The sequence below is a fragment of the Rhynchophorus ferrugineus genome, unplaced genomic scaffold, assembly GCF_030347505.1.
Source record: "Rhynchophorus ferrugineus isolate W39M unplaced genomic scaffold, kcgeb_rfMv2 rfM9, whole genome shotgun sequence".
NCBI classification, from domain to species: domain Eukaryota; kingdom Metazoa; phylum Arthropoda; class Insecta; order Coleoptera; family Curculionidae; genus Rhynchophorus; species Rhynchophorus ferrugineus.
Genome location: NW_027472588.1, coordinates 32211808 through 32227178, shown reverse-complemented (window position 1 = coordinate 32227178; position 15371 = coordinate 32211808). Strand labels below are relative to the sequence as shown.

General features: G+C 32.4%; 2 protein-coding genes across 10 annotated transcripts in view; both read right to left on the bottom strand.

Moving 5' to 3' along the window:
* The window catches only part of Zasp66 (PDZ_signaling and DUF4749 domain-containing protein Zasp66), a 52082-nt gene extending 47860 nt beyond the window's left edge, over positions 1 to 4222 (bottom strand). For 7 of the 8 annotated variants that reach the window (XM_076414495.1, XM_076414512.1, XM_076414503.1 and 4 more), the window contains exon 1: positions 4033 to 4221. In XM_076414495.1, coding sequence (XP_076270610.1) covers positions 4033 to 4089 — 57 coding nt within the window. In that variant the 5' untranslated portion in view covers positions 4090 to 4221. Of the gene's footprint in view, positions 1 to 4032 lie in introns of all 8 variants that reach the window. The other variant, XM_076414499.1, reaches the window with a different exon arrangement.
* A 220-nt stretch (positions 4223 to 4442) lies between these two features.
* Positions 4443 to 14998, bottom strand: Elys (AT hook containing transcription factor 1 homolog). Of its 2 annotated transcripts, XM_076414471.1 has the most exons (23): positions 14760 to 14970; positions 14471 to 14541; positions 14249 to 14385; positions 14049 to 14193; positions 13825 to 13971; positions 13601 to 13769; positions 13331 to 13550; positions 13029 to 13275; positions 12824 to 12976; positions 12575 to 12765; positions 11933 to 12521; positions 11697 to 11875; positions 11414 to 11641; positions 11004 to 11355; positions 10584 to 10942; positions 9728 to 10077; positions 9190 to 9599; positions 6461 to 9125; positions 6098 to 6396; positions 5818 to 5988; positions 5566 to 5766; positions 4634 to 4728; positions 4443 to 4577 (listed from the first exon to the last, which is right to left on the bottom strand). In XM_076414471.1, exons 2-23 carry the CDS (start codon positions 14478 to 14480, stop codon positions 4539 to 4541), a joined length of 7356 nt encoding a protein of 2451 aa, XP_076270586.1. In that variant the 5' UTR covers positions 14481 to 14541; positions 14760 to 14970; the 3' UTR covers positions 4443 to 4538. The 2 variants fall into 2 exon arrangements, with proteins under 2 accessions (XP_076270586.1, XP_076270585.1); XM_076414470.1 differs by having other exon boundaries at positions 14249 to 14541; positions 14760 to 14998.
* Positions 14999 to 15371: the final 373 nt, after the last annotated feature.

Genomic DNA, 15371 nt, shown 5'->3' with positions numbered 1-15371 from the left:
GAGGTACAGATTCGAAACAAGGTTTCGGTTAAATATTTAAACACAATGAAGCACCATACCTTTTATTTTTTGTTCAAAATTGGCTTTACTCATCAACGTAATCTCCATCAAGAGCCACACAATCATTCCAGTCCCACTCTAATATCTCAATACCACTTTTGTAGAGCGATTTATCTTTTGCCTCAAAATAGGTCTGTCACCAGTTGCTGTTCACTCAGATGACGATCGTTTTAATTCCGGAGTAAAGTCATGGATCTATGTTTCATCCATTGGCAAAAATTGCGGTTTGTTATGTTGAAACATGGTCAAACACAGCTCAGAATCATCAAAAGGTTATTGTTTTTGATCAACAGTGGACAAACGCGGCACTCACTTTTAACAGAGCTTTCTCATATGTCCATGCATATAAAACCAACACATTCTTATGATATCTTTACGATGTTAGCTAACTCACGCAATTTCACTTTTTTTGATGTTTTCTGGTGTTACCACCTCATTTGGACGTTCACTGCGTTCTGCATTACTGGTGTCTCTACAGCCACGTTTGAAGTCAGCACACCATTATTTTACTGTTGTTTCTGATGAAGCTGAGTCCAACACTTTTTAAGCCATTGCTTCTCTTGAACGGTATTTTTTCCCATCAAGAAGCAATGTAAAATTAAAACACGAAATTGTTTTTGATCCATTATTTTGAAAGTAACAAAAATAGTGTCACTCTTAGCACAATAAATCATAAGCTTATGAGTAGAATATCATTAAATTTTAACAGCTATTTTTTAGGTTAGTACAAACTGAAAAAGTGGTGAATGCAATTAAACTAGCGCCATCTAAGATTTAGGCCTGGAACGTTTCAGCCCATGTGTTACATTTTAAATATACTTATAACCAGAACTGGGCAAAATACATGATTTGTTTTAATTAAAATATAAAAATACACACTCATCAAAAATCCACCTCACAAGCATTATAAATATGAAATATAAAACATTTTTAAGTCGTGTATTTGAAATATAAAATACAAAATGCAGTCAGGTGTTGTCAGTGTCAGACTCTTGTCAAGGAATTAATAAAATCTGTCAAAGAAAATAATCTTTCTACCAATCCTAATGAGCACAAACTTCATTACTTCATTTCAAACTATCATTTAGGAAGCTGACTAATTCTAACTCCATTTTTGATGTCTGTGGTTGACCACTGCCCCTCTCTCCAAAAACAATAAAATCATTTTTACTAGTACTACTACTCCCAACCTATTACGGCCAGGTTTTATTTCATGTTTTTTGTAATTTTCCTATAAGCCACGAATTGCTGAAGAGGTAAAGACGTTGAATTCTTTGACTCTCATATGTTGTAATGCTTTCTGGTAACCAAAAGATTTTGAAACTAGGGTGGTAATATGACGCGCTCCATTTATTTCATAAAGTATATATGAGGTTTTACTTAAATAGGCGAAACCGAGGAAATGTTTTGCGCGGTCCGTTCAATGATGGTTCTGAGACCACTTTTTTGATTGGTTCATTTGAATTGGTCTAATTGATTAGCTCATTTCTATAGCGCAATTGTTTGTTTAGGTTTGTTTAAGTCTTAAATATAATCACTATTATTTCATTATAATATATCTTCATCCTCAAAAGTGTTGTGTGCCTAGTGTATGTGCGGTAATAAAAAACCAGAGGTAGTTTTCCTTGGAAGAAACAACCCTAGTTAGCTAGATTAAGGATGTTGAGTGTGACTTAGCATTGCTTTTACTTGGTACTTATACATTTATTTATATAAAGCATTTGTGTTCATATATATTATTATTTATAGGAATACAATAGAAGAAATCATGAAAATATTACACACAGTTTAAACACAAAATGTGTCCAGGGGTGATGGCAAAATGACATCGAAGGTAAATGTGATTATACTACATGAAAATATTTTGTCACCCTTTAAAAAGTTGCTTTTAAAGTGCCATCAATTAAAAACCTAATTATTTTGAAGGGGTTCATTTACTTGACACAAATGTATATTGGTTAAGATACTTATAATTAATATTTTGGCTTAAGGCTTCTTAACCTTTTCAACAAGGATGTTAATACAAAATAATATAATACAATTTGTAGATCAACAAGATGAGCTTGTTTTTATAGACAAGAGATTATCATGCCTGTTTTATTATATTGTTATTAATAGATGCTTAAGCTTTTTACTTCCTCGATTTTACGTTATTTATTATTATATTGGTTATTATATAACCTATTAGGTTACTCGTTTCCGACTAACCTACAATTTGTCTTTATGATAACTTAATCTAGGTATATAACTAGAAGGACCCATCGGCCCTATCTCAGTATCTGATGAAATAATGTTTATACATGTGACTGCTGTATTTTTATTACATGCACCACTACACAACACTACACAAGATCAGATGGTTTGATTGTTTTGAGTCTGTGTCCCGCTCTAGTGGTATCCAAAAGTTGCAATACTTCAATATTCTCATGAGGATGGAGTCTTTCCTCATGCCCTTTTGCAATTCTCTTGATTTCTTAACTGACTGTGGGTATCTGAAGATCTCGATGAAGGTAGTCAGTCCTATAGTATTTGAGTGAACCCACAATACTTCTCAGGAGTTTGTTCTGAAAAAATTGTATTTTGTTTATGTTACTACTTGCAGAACATCCCCATAATTGAACTCCGTATGTCCATATAGGTTTCAGTATTTGCTTATATAATAGCAATTTGTTATGTACCGACAATTGTGATTTTCTTCCGATTTCCTATATTTTCCTATAGCCGATACATTTTCCTATATTTCAATTCCAGTTCTTTTCTTTTCTTCTTTATATGTTCCTTCCAACGAAGTTTGATGATATGATGATGAAAGATATTATTTAATGTTATTGGTGCTTGTACGGTCTGATTGTAGGTGAACTGCACATGCACAAATTTATTTTCGTTAATGTTTATTCTCCAAGCTTGTTTCCAATTATTATTATTATATATATATAACTATATAATATATATAAAATTGCAGTATATTCAATATTAAAATTAATATTATGTTTAGACAATAATGTTATTTAAATTTTGTATAAAAATGTCAAACATTAAGGGTAAACCAAAGCTCGTTCTGATATAATATAAAAATAATATCTCTAATAAAACGTACGTTTATATCCCATAATTCTTTTTATAACCGAGAGATTTGGACATGTCCCAAACATCCTGTAAATAAAAATCTCAAACACTTTCTAGCCAATAGCCGGACCTGATTCCATCTGATTCTTTCCTATTCAAGTATACGCAATGACAAGTAGCAGACAAGTGGGTTAAATAGCCAGCAGATGATAGTCCGAAAATATCCATTTGTTGAAGAAAACGCCTTGAGCCACATTTTCGAAAATGTGGGTCGTTCCAGACTGGCAAATCGGCGATTCTCAACCCATAAATAAGAGTGTGTCCTCGAATTCCGTCAAAACATCGCATTCTAATACTCCCATAGTTTATAATGAGAATTCGGTTTTAATTAAGTAAACAAATGGATCATTTAAAATGAAAATAATAAATTGCTAAAGAATTACTAAATATACTGTAATAGAAAATGTGTATTAGGTGATTATTAATAGATAAAACATAGTTATGGAATAATTTTAAAAATACAGATTAAATTTATAAATTTTATATTTTTTTCACCAAAAGTTGATTTATTTCCGACAAATAAGTACATAGATGCTGGAATAATGTTCTTGTCATGACCGTACATACTTTTTACAAAAACAAAAGCTATAAAAACTTGATCTTAAGAGGATTATAAAAAACTAACATTTATTTCTTTTGAAACTCGCCCAATAATTTGTAACTTTTGGCCCAATGAACGTTAATGATCAAGTTATAATTAAATTGATCTTTATCTTATATATCAATTTTAAAAATTCTTGATATTAACAAATTTAAAGCATAAAAAGCAAAAGCGTTTACACACTATTAACTCGATTCTTTATAGTTGCCCTTTTGCTCAGTAGGGGGCATTCTCATTTAACTTACGTTCTTCTTTTGATGTCCCTCCCGGTAATGCCAAAATGAAGGTCTTTGATATGACATTTTTTTTGTAATAAATCTGTAAAACACTGATAGTCCGGCGGTCAAAGTACTAGCTTGAATGTTTTCCAAGTTATTTAGCCAAATTTCGGGAAGTGGGAGAATCCCGACAGTTGGTGTTTTATTTTTGGGTGGACTCTTAGCTACGTTCGCAGATTCGTTATTCAACTTGGTTTATTTTGAGAAAAAGGTCGTTCCGGATTCAGAAATTAATAAATGGTGTTTTTATCCTTCGCTGCGAAATATATATCTCTGCGATCGATCGGTCAAATTTTTAAAACCATATTCTAGGAATAAAATAGAATAACGGGAATAATGGGGCATATGCAAACTAATGATTTACATAGTTAAAACAATTTAGTGCTTATTACTATAAAATTATATTTGAATCTTACCATACACAAAAAACAATCTTTATTTCACAACAAAAAGCTTTAGTTTATTAAAATAGTTTAGTGCTTCTTCCTCCTTCCTTTCCTCGCTGACTCTTCCTTTATGTAAAAAAATAATGCAATATTTCATCAAGCTCATTCAACATTTCACTTACCATTGGTGAGTTTTCCTCCTCTATTTCAGGCAATTCACTTTTTACAGAATGAATCCTCCTACTCCTTGTGACTACTGAACTTTCAGTTTTGTCAGCTGCAATAAAATAATGAAAATTAACTTACAAACGTTATGTTAAACAAAAAGCAGATAACTGCACCGGATAGAAGATACCCTCAACTTGACCTAAAATCAAAGAGATTGTCATAAAGTCAATTGGGTACAAGTATGGGGTTGCACTAAAACATAAAACAAACTAGTAATCCAACGCTGCTAAAACAAAGTTTTTCTATTAGTAACCAAAGAAGAACTCCATTATCAGCTCGAAATAAAAACGATTTATGAAAGCTACTATGAAAGTAACAAAAAAATGTTACTAAAATCCTTTCGATATTGAATGACCAATCATCTTGGTTAAAATCTCAACACCAACGAAAACTATATTATTATCACTAATGTAATCATCAATGTGAATTTCTGCAAAGCATCTTGCCATTGGAAAAATATAACATGACAATTCACATTCGATGGAACAGATAATGAGGCTTCAAGCAGTTTGCACAATATACAAATTATTTTACGGGGCACAGCAATTGCTAAAGTAACTTAAGAATAATTAAAGAAAATATAAATGTAACAAATAAATAACTTGTTCATAAAAACCTGAATAGCAATCGGATAGAGCAAGTGCAGATGTTCCGGTACTTAACACAACAGAACAAAAGAAAGTGGCATATTACTAACAAAACTGAAATGAAACTATTCCGATTAAAATCGTAGAGAGAAATCAGAATACAAGAAATACAAGATTAACAATGTGCCAGGGCAGCACGGTTACTGTCAATCGTCTCCAGTGGCGAAATTTGGTATTATTTATATTTGGTATTATTATTTGGAAAAATTTATAAAGAAAGGCAAGAAAGAAACACTTACATATATGCGACTTAATTGATGACACTGAACTGGATCTTGATTTTCGCCTTCTCCTTGTCGTTTCCTCTGTTGATGCTTCCGGATCATCTTCCTTGGTTGTTTCTTTCTTACGTGTCCTTTTTGGCGGGCTCGGGGAGTCAGACTGCTCCGATACAAGTGATGCCGTATCAACTGACGGTCTCCTCAGCCTCGATTTTATAGCTAAAAAGGGATGATGTGAAACAATATTACACTGAATTATAAATAGGTTACTTGATGCTGGCGAATCGACACTCTCAGAGACAGCTTTTGATCGCCTTCGAGGCGTAGAAGGTTCGGCAGTGTCTGATATTACGGAAGCCGAGCGTATATGTCGTGAAAGATCGACACTTCCTGACGGTGAACTTGGCGCGTAAGCTTGTGTTTCCGCTAAATCAGGTTGTCCTAGATACAGAAAATAAGCACTTAAATAATGTTACTGAGCTTCAATATACAATATTTTATTATAAAGAATATTTTAGGATGGTTCTAAACAACGAACTATTATTCTCACCTTCAAAAACAGGTTTATCTAATAACTGTATTGGATCAATTTCTTCTAAATTTGGAAGAGATTCGGCGTCCTCTTTGATTGTCCCTATTGATTTTAGCATACTAGCCTGTCTCCGTGTTAACCTTCTTGTCGTAGTGTATCCTCCAACATCACTCGTTGCCTTATTTTTATATTTCACGTCATCTATATGTTTTCGTTCAGTTGATGTTCCGGGAATTTCCTCAATAGCCGTTAATACATTCCCACTAAATGCTTCTTTGTCCGTTTTCGAGAAATCCTCTAAATCAATACTTTTGCTTCTAAAATATAAAGACTCACAATTATTATTCACGTTATATTAATGCGATTGTAATTAATATTTACCGAATTCCTCTTTTTCGGCTTGTATTAGCTGGTTGGTCTACACTAGCACTCCTGGTACGTTTTTTGGGTATTTTTTTCAGATCTATGGAACTATCCAGTGGGTTTACATCTTTGGCTTTCAAATATTTTCTTAATGACGCTTTGCCAGGGGTTATTGCCGTTGTATCTCCATCATACATTTCCAGTATTTCATGGTCAACTTTTAAAACGGTCTTATCAACAGATATTGTAGTATCCATAATATCAACCTCAACGGGTTTAGCTGGTGAGTCGCCAACATAAGTAGAATCAAATACACTGTCGCTAAGTTGTGACATTCGTCTAGTTACCCTACGCGAACCGGGTGTATGGGATATGCTGGAGCGAGATGAACCACGTGAATCAGAATGCTTACTACCCTGTGATTTCTGTTCAGAGTCAAAAGATATCCTATCGGGGGTTCCTTCTTGTTGTTGAAGCATCATACTTCTATGTCTAGTTATAGGTCCAGTTATTGTATCCTCCTTTGATGCATCAACTACTTTTTCAGATTTATCTTTTACCTCTTCATCTTTAGTTTCCAGTTGTCCTTTGGTATCAATTGAAGTATGTAGAGAATCTTGAACTTTGCTATCTTCTTTTGAATTAACTGTTTCGTCAGGTTTGCCCTTTTCAGTGTCCTCTACTGTTTCTAACTGTTCTTTTTTACCTGCCAATGTTCCTGATACTCCAGCAGTTTCTTTATCCTGATTGTCCAGTCCCCCTGAATCATTATACTCTTGAACACTTATTGTCGGCACATGGTGTTCTTTCTTTGAATATGTTCTTTTATTAGTACTCATGGTTAGTTTTGGAGTAGAACTCAATCTGGGTACTCCTGATATGACTTTAGATTTTGAAATATAAGTTTTTTTCACAGACTTTAATACTAGAGGGGAATCATCACTTGACATAGTTTTAGTTTCAACACTAACATCTAGCTGACTGTCTTTCATTCCCAAAGTGCATTGTAAACTTTTTGTATGTTTCTCAATATTCCCAGATTCATCATCTTCAATGCTTTTGGTCATATCTAGGTTTATAATTGTAGTTTGGACAGCGAAATCTGAAGTTGACTTCTGTTTTATGATATCTGCGTTTTGTTTAACTGCTATTTTATCTCCAGTTTCAACATGTTTAGATTCATCATCTTCAGCGCCCTTGATTACATCAGTATTTATCATTGTGGTCTGGATAGAGAAATCTGAAGTTGACTTCTGTTTTATGATAACTGAGTTTTGTTCAGCCGCTGTTTCGTCGGGCTGACTATGTTCATTTAAATCTATTTTATTTTCAGATGAAAATGGCTCACGTTCCTCTACTTTATCATGTATTTCCATTTCTTCCTCAGTCAATATTAAATGATCCATATGTTCATTACTAGTTCTAAAACTTTCTTGAAGTTCTGAAACAGTTTGATTAGTTTCCTCCAACTTTTCTCCAGTTTTTTCAGCATATATAATTTGTGGTTTCTCAAAAACTGTACTAGTGCATTGTTCCATATCTCTTTCCTCGCCGGAATAAACTTCATATATTGATTTTACAGAACTACCAGCATTACTTTCATTAGAATCTTGACCAGTTGAGGAATTATAAACATCTTCAACATCATTAGATTGATTATCATTCTCTTCCTCATCCTCATCACTGCTCGATCCTATCTCGATAACATCGTCTGTAACAAATGCTTTTTCAGCAACATTACTATCATCGACAAAATTACTATTGGACTCATCAAATTTTCTTGAAACTACCTCATCTATCTCTATATTTTCCTGCTGCTCCATATTATTAAATGTTTCATTTCTTGTATAAGATAAACTACTATAAACGTTTTCACTGTCAACATTCTTAAGAAGAACCTGTCGTACATCTTCACTACCACTAGATAAATCTTCATATATATTTATTTCCTTAGCTTCAGTATCTTCCTCTTCAGTTTCATTTTGAGATGTTAAGTGTTTTTTATCATATTCTGTACTATTTATACTTTCATGTTCTGAAATAACTTCCGCATCATCGTCTGCATTCGCCACATTTTGTTCATAAACAGTTTTATTAGTGTCAGTTTTCGTATTTTTTTCATATGAATTATCTCCAAAAAACTCAACAGTTTTGCTATGACTTTCGTTTTTAATCTCCTTAGATGATACCGACTCATTGGTACCTCGTAATTTGACATTTTCTCTACGAAGTTCGGTAGTTGTTGTTTCTGTAATTTTTGATACAAGTTTTCCCTTTTCTGGTTCAAAGAGACTTTCATTAAATGAATTATCTTTATTCGTTATATCATCGGGACCATATTTTTTCAAAAAATTATCGATCGAATCATTCGGATCATAATCCGTTTCAGAGTCATTTAAACTTGTATTCTGTGATAGCGGCTTTACTGGTGAAAATCTTTTTTCCTTGAGAGAATCGTGTATGCTTGCTTGTAATGTTGAAAATGCGTTGTTCTCTAGGACCGCCCTAGACAATGATCGACGTCCTTTTAATTTGTGGCTAATTTTTGGAGACGATGGCAACGATTGCATTGAAGTGTTTTCTTCTGTCATTGTAGGTTCAACACATACTTCTGTCAACTGTTTCTTTAGTAAACGAGGACTAGATCGGAGAGGACTAGATATGGGACTACCGCTTAACGATCCTAAAAAAATTCAAATAAATAAAAATTAAGACCCATACATCTGGAATTTGTTAAGGTTCCTTACTTTTATAGCTTCTTCGTGATTTGGGACTTTGAAATGTTAATCTGTTAGTTGAGAGGTCGTTCTCGGCCATCGAAACGTACATTTCGACCTTATCATTCTTCCTGGGACTCGGTAATTGACTTACAAGGGTTTCATCGAAGTTTAATTTCTCTGGCGACAATGTTTTTCCTTTGATCGTCTCTCTTATCAATTCCCTTGAAGATCTCGTGTTTTTATCGCTGCTTATTTCAAAACTGTTTTCAGGTGAGAGAAATACATCGTCATTAGTACTTCCTGTGCTATTTTTTGATAATCTTTTACTGGGCGCTTCAGGTGGCGAGATTAATGTATTTTCGTTGTTGCTGCTAACCTCCGCGGAACTACTTGAATAGCATAGATCATCAAATTTAACCTGAGATTTTTGGGGTGTGCTGAAATAAATAGTATGTCATAAAAAAAACTTGATACGGGTGCGTCGCAAATTTGTATGCTATTAGTCGAAACAATATTTATAAACATACAAATTTATGAAGACGCGTGAAATGAATTTAAATATTACTTCGAAATTGATTTTCTGGATGTTAGAGTTAACTTCGCTTTCCTGAATGAATTCTCACATTGTAACTGGGCCGACACGTTGGTTGAGGTATTTCCATTTAATATTGAATCATCTAGAATTGTTCTAGAACTGACTTTTAGTATGCTATGAGGCAAGATGGTACTGCATGAAGCATCTGGTTCGATCGAAAAGTTTTTCCTTCTTACAATAGGCGTTGCAAGCTTGGAATGAATAATGCTAGATGTATTTAAATTTTTTACCGGGCTCAATTTGGATGCTCTTGGCGAAAGTTTAAGCTTTTTACATGGCGATGGACCATATTCTTCTCCAAGCTCATTCTGCTCAATAATCTAGAAAAAATTAGAGTATTTACTACAAGATTGGAGAAGAAGTAACATCAGCTTTCCGTAACAGTTAGTTTTAAAGTAAAATATCTCTAGTAATACATATTCAATGAAGACATAGTATAGTGTTTTTGAAAGGTAACAGTCCACAGAATATACTCGATATAAAGGTAGTTTCATTCGTTCGTGACCATTGTGTAGTTCTGTTCATTTTCATTCTGGAAATTTCGATTTTGGAGATTAAAGATCGCTCTAATCGGACAATCGTTGAAAATAACTATTTATATGAGACTTGACACCAAAAGTAACTCAATAATTAAGCTCCACATGAATAAACACTCAAAAATTTAATACGCTGAGTTTATAAATCGCCGAAAATTTTTGGAAGAAATGTTGGTTCATCATGTGCTGCTCAAATCTGACCAAATCATTAATTGAAAGATTACCATTTGAAAGTTTACAAATATATTGAGTTTTTATATATCACTGATTATATAAATATTTATACAAACCTTTGATTTCACTAAGGGTTTTTCAATTCTGGACATGCTTTTAAATATAGTTGGAGTTCTTAAGAATGGAGTCTCCTCAGTTACAACTTCATTATTACATTTACTTTCATTTAATGTAGTGTCAAACGTTTGCTTAGCTTTAGCTAATGCAGCGAATATAACGCTAGATTTGTACTGAACTTGATCTTTAGCATTATGTACAAACACTGAGAGGGGCGTTGGTTTCTCCACTTCTTTCCACAAATTGCTCCTTTCTTTACGTACAAGTTCTACTAAATTTTTATTAACATCCGGGAGCAAGCTTTTAAACATTCTAACTATATTATCGGCTGTAGTCGCATCCTTTTGCCCCATGAGACCTTAAAATACAAGTAGCAAAATTTATTTCAAACCTTTCTTTGATGATGATGGCGTTCAAACCTTGATTTTCAGGCTTGGACCTTTTGTTTGACGAATATGAATCAAACGCTTCTAGGAATCTAGACCTTAGGAGGAAATAAAAAATTTTGAGATCTTCGCACCTTGGACTTCTCGTGCTTTGTAAATATCGGAAGAATGCTCTCTCTTCCTCGTTATTCAAACAACGGTACAGTATGGAGTGAAGGGATTCTGTTTTGTTACATTCATTAAATATGTGTGTTAACAGCGTGTGTTCATTAATGCTTTGATAATGCTGCTTAAACTTGAATGCTTCATCCAACATATTTTTGGATACTAATAGACTGACAACAGTAAATAAATCTTTTTCATCTTGTATAGAAGGTTTTCGTATCTACGAAAAGTAAGATTAATATACTGCCTTACCGAGATTCTAAAATTAACACCTATACCTGCAAATAAACAAGGGCAAAGTTATACTGTTCCTGCAACAACAATGATCTCATCATTACTGAATGATGCCAATGATGAAGGTCTTCAGCTAATACACAAGGATCTAATATGTACTCAAGAGCTGTTTCATAATCATCATGGTCAAGATGCCAAAATGCTTGAATAATTTTAATAACGCTTTGGCTCAAGTCAAATATTTGAGGAAACTTTAATAACAATTTGATGACCTGGAATAATTTTTATGTCATTATACATAATATAATAATTAAAATATATTACTACCTTATTATTTTCATCAACCGAAGTAGCAACATCTAACAAAGTATAAGTAACTAATGAGTGCTTAAATAGGAGATCTGTACTATGTAATAAATATGTTCTCAGTACCGACTGTAAAGAAGGAGCTGGATATAATCCATTACCACCATCTTCCTGCCATTGTATTCGTAATTGTTCAGCAGCTATCACAAATTAAAAAAAAGTCAAAAATCACCCAAATAATTGTAAATTTTCATTACCTTTTCTGTTAATCAAATTGTCAATATATAAAAGACAGTCCTTCTGTACAAACGTTTCGTGAGCTACTAGTTGCAACTGGGCTCTCTTCTTATTATAATATTCTGTGAGATCATCAATTAAATATGGTGCATTCCAGTAATTATCTAAATTATGTTGCATTTTTTTATTATGTTCAGGTAGCAAACCAATATTCGCCATCCACAATAAAACTTCATAATATATCACAACATTTTCTAGAGAATGTTGTTCCTCAGCTAAAGCCTCTTGATCTGCCACAAACTGTTGTAAATTATTAGAAATATGCCTGTATATAGTACATATATCTTTGATTTGACTAATACTACTACTAAGCAAAGCCATTGTATTGTTGTCCAATCTAGATCCAGAGTAATCAAACAGAGGAATGCAGTATTTGTCACAGTGATTTTTTAAGGTGAGAGCTCTTTGAAATGCCCAGGCAATCATACCAAAAAAGGTTAATCCACAAGAATTAAAAGCGTTATTTGCTATTTTAGAACAGCACTGGCACAACCAGCCAATTAATTTTTGTTCTAGTGCTACATTCAGCAGCATTTCCCGTTGATAGGTCTAGAACTAAAAAGTAAGAAACACACTTCTAACATTTACATAAATGAGCTTACAATATCTTGAGAACTACTTGGGTTTATTTCACAAAATAAAGGTACCAGCCCTAATTCAATTATAACATCAAAGTAGTCATCTGGTTTAACTAAACTTAAATGTTGGTCATCTCTTAATTTATCTATAAAATGTTTCTGTAAGCCCTTGTTGTGCATTTTCAGGATTTGCTCTTTAACCAAACACCATAAATCTGAGAATGAATGCCTATTTATCACATACTTACAGAAATGCAGTTCCGCAATACTTACCAAACGATAATGATGTAGGACAAAAGTGTTCTTCAAGCCTTTGAACACCAATAAATTGATCTAGCGACTTTTTATCCAATTTTACATCATAAAATTGATCTGGTATATTATGTTTTATGATATAATTGGAGCAGTCAGACCACACAGGCATACCTACAAAAATATATAATTTATAAAAGAACTAAATTTTTACAAAAATACTTACTTGGCATTTGCTCCTTATACCACTGATTCAAATCAAAAACCAATACCGAAGTACTTAGCTCTTTATTAGTATTCCATACAAACCAAGATATTACGCACAAAGATAATGCATTCAAATCTTTATTAACTGGATTTTTACTTAATGATTGTAACCCTATACAACTGCCTCCTGTTATTCTAGATTTATATGTTGAATCTCCTGCTTCTCCTAACTCAATTTGAAATCTTACTGAGCTATGTTGAAAGTCCTTAATAATATAAAGCATTAATATATTTGATATTTTAAGTTTTAAGATGACCTACATCATATAATGTACCATAGTCGTTAATATACTTCTTTGTATCATAATAAAAAGAATACATCACAGCAAATGGGAAGCCATTATGAAAAATTATATCATGACTATAAGACACCCATATATAACAATATGCTTTTGGATCATCAGCAGGTTCTTGTACAGTAAAATGAGTAACTGGAATATTATTTTCACAAATAGGAGATGTATATAAAAGAATTAAAGACCTAAAAACAAAAAGTTAACTTTTTGAACTATGACATACTATTAAACTTACCGGAGATCCCATAACTGAAAACAACCAAAATTATACCCAATTAATAGAGAGGCTAACTGTGGAGAATAGTACAATGAACTGACTTGAGCTTCAGACCGATTCACATGCACCCTATCCTCACCTTTTTCACCTTTTAAAGTAAAATGTTCAGTTGAAGGGTTTAAAACAACTAAAAAATATTATATATATTTACATAAATATTATCAATATGATATGAAAATAACCATTTAAGTGTATGGCAAGATGATCATCTTTTTCAACAGCATGTTCAACATATTTTTTAATGCTATTTATTTTCTCCTTCCTTAAAATTACCATTTGACAAGGATCCAGTTCATCTCTGACAGTGATTGAATCTGAATTTAATGTTGCTTAAAAAAGGCAATTATTATAAATTATGTTACAATAACTTAAATATATACATAAATATAGATATATAAAATTATACCATTTTCACAAACTTGTTGGCACAGATCTAATACAAATACATTGCCACCTAATGTTCCTATAGCAACAAGTCCGTCAAAATATCTCAGTGGGCTTGGCTCTGGCACCAACATATTAGTGGAATCAATAACATGAAGACTAGTAATCTATTAATGAAGTTCATTACCCATGAAGCTCTATATTACTGTTTTATTAATTTACCTGTTCTTTTACTTGAATAACTCTCAATACTTTAGATCCAAAAATATCAAAAACACATAAAAGGCCTCCACTAATAGTACATTCTAATGCAACAATTAAAAATGATAATTGACCTTGGGTTCTCTTAAATTCATCAACTGCAACAATTTTAGTGTTTGAGTCTTTTAATATGCCTCCGAATACCCATGAGCCCACTTTTCGACCTGTTGACATATTTCTTACTTCTAGGCATGATCCTTTTGCTTGCCAAACATGCTTTAAATCGGACAGTATAGCTCCTAAGATTGGTAAATCTAAAAATATTCATTGAGTATACTAAACTTTTTTAACACCGATATGATAATTATTTTGTGGGTGCAGTGTGTAGGTTTGTTTAGATTTAGAAATAAACCTTTGACATTTGATTACAAATTTTATTGCGCATTGAATAATAAAAATATATGTTTAAATATACTTTTAATAAAATTATATTGAAAATAAATTATAAAAAATATAAATTTATTGATCTAACCTTCAAAGGCCTCATCCACAATATCTTGGGGTAATTGTTGAAATGGTGCATTTAGAAAATCTATAGTTTTAATCGCATCAAACGACATATTAGTATCAATTTTATCCACCTATAACATACTTCAACAAAAATTTGTATTTGAAAACGTATTTTTTAAAATTCCAGATAAAGTAACCAGTGAATTGTCACTACTGTCAAAAGTCTGTATGTCTGTAACATAGGAAAAGAAAAGCTGTAATATTCGATCTGCGCATTACCATAATATTAATATTCCTTTGGTTAGCATTGGGAACTATCGACTGTTTTAATAAACGACTTCTGGTCCGACTAGTTTCAGTCGTGACTACTTTGACTATTTATTACTATTGACTCTTTCAATCATAGAGTACTACAGACGAATTATGACCCCCAAATATTTTTTATAATATCAATTAATATATAAATATCAATTATTTAACTATGGTACCCTTTTAAATAAAATAATGGTTTCATTTATCGTTAAATAGGTTTATTTTTAAATTTATTATTCGTTGAAACTTCAATAAAAGAAGATTTATCATTCAAAAGGCTTGAATAAACATCGAGAGACTTATAAATTGCCAAGATAAGATA

Bases quoted from the DNA above. Each gene is read 5' to 3' on its own strand.
- Elys (XM_076414470.1), bottom strand. From the start codon at position 14,847: ATGTCGTTTGATGCGATTAAAACTATAGATTTTCTAAATGCACCATTT. The intron at 13,551-13,600 runs GTAAGTTTAATA...TTTTGTTTTTAG, and splicing joins TTTCAGTTATGGGATCTCCG to GTCTTTAATTCTTTTATATA. The intron at 13,276-13,330 runs GTAGGTCATCTT...TATATTATTAAG, and splicing joins ACTATGGTACATTATATGAT to GACTTTCAACATAGCTCAGT.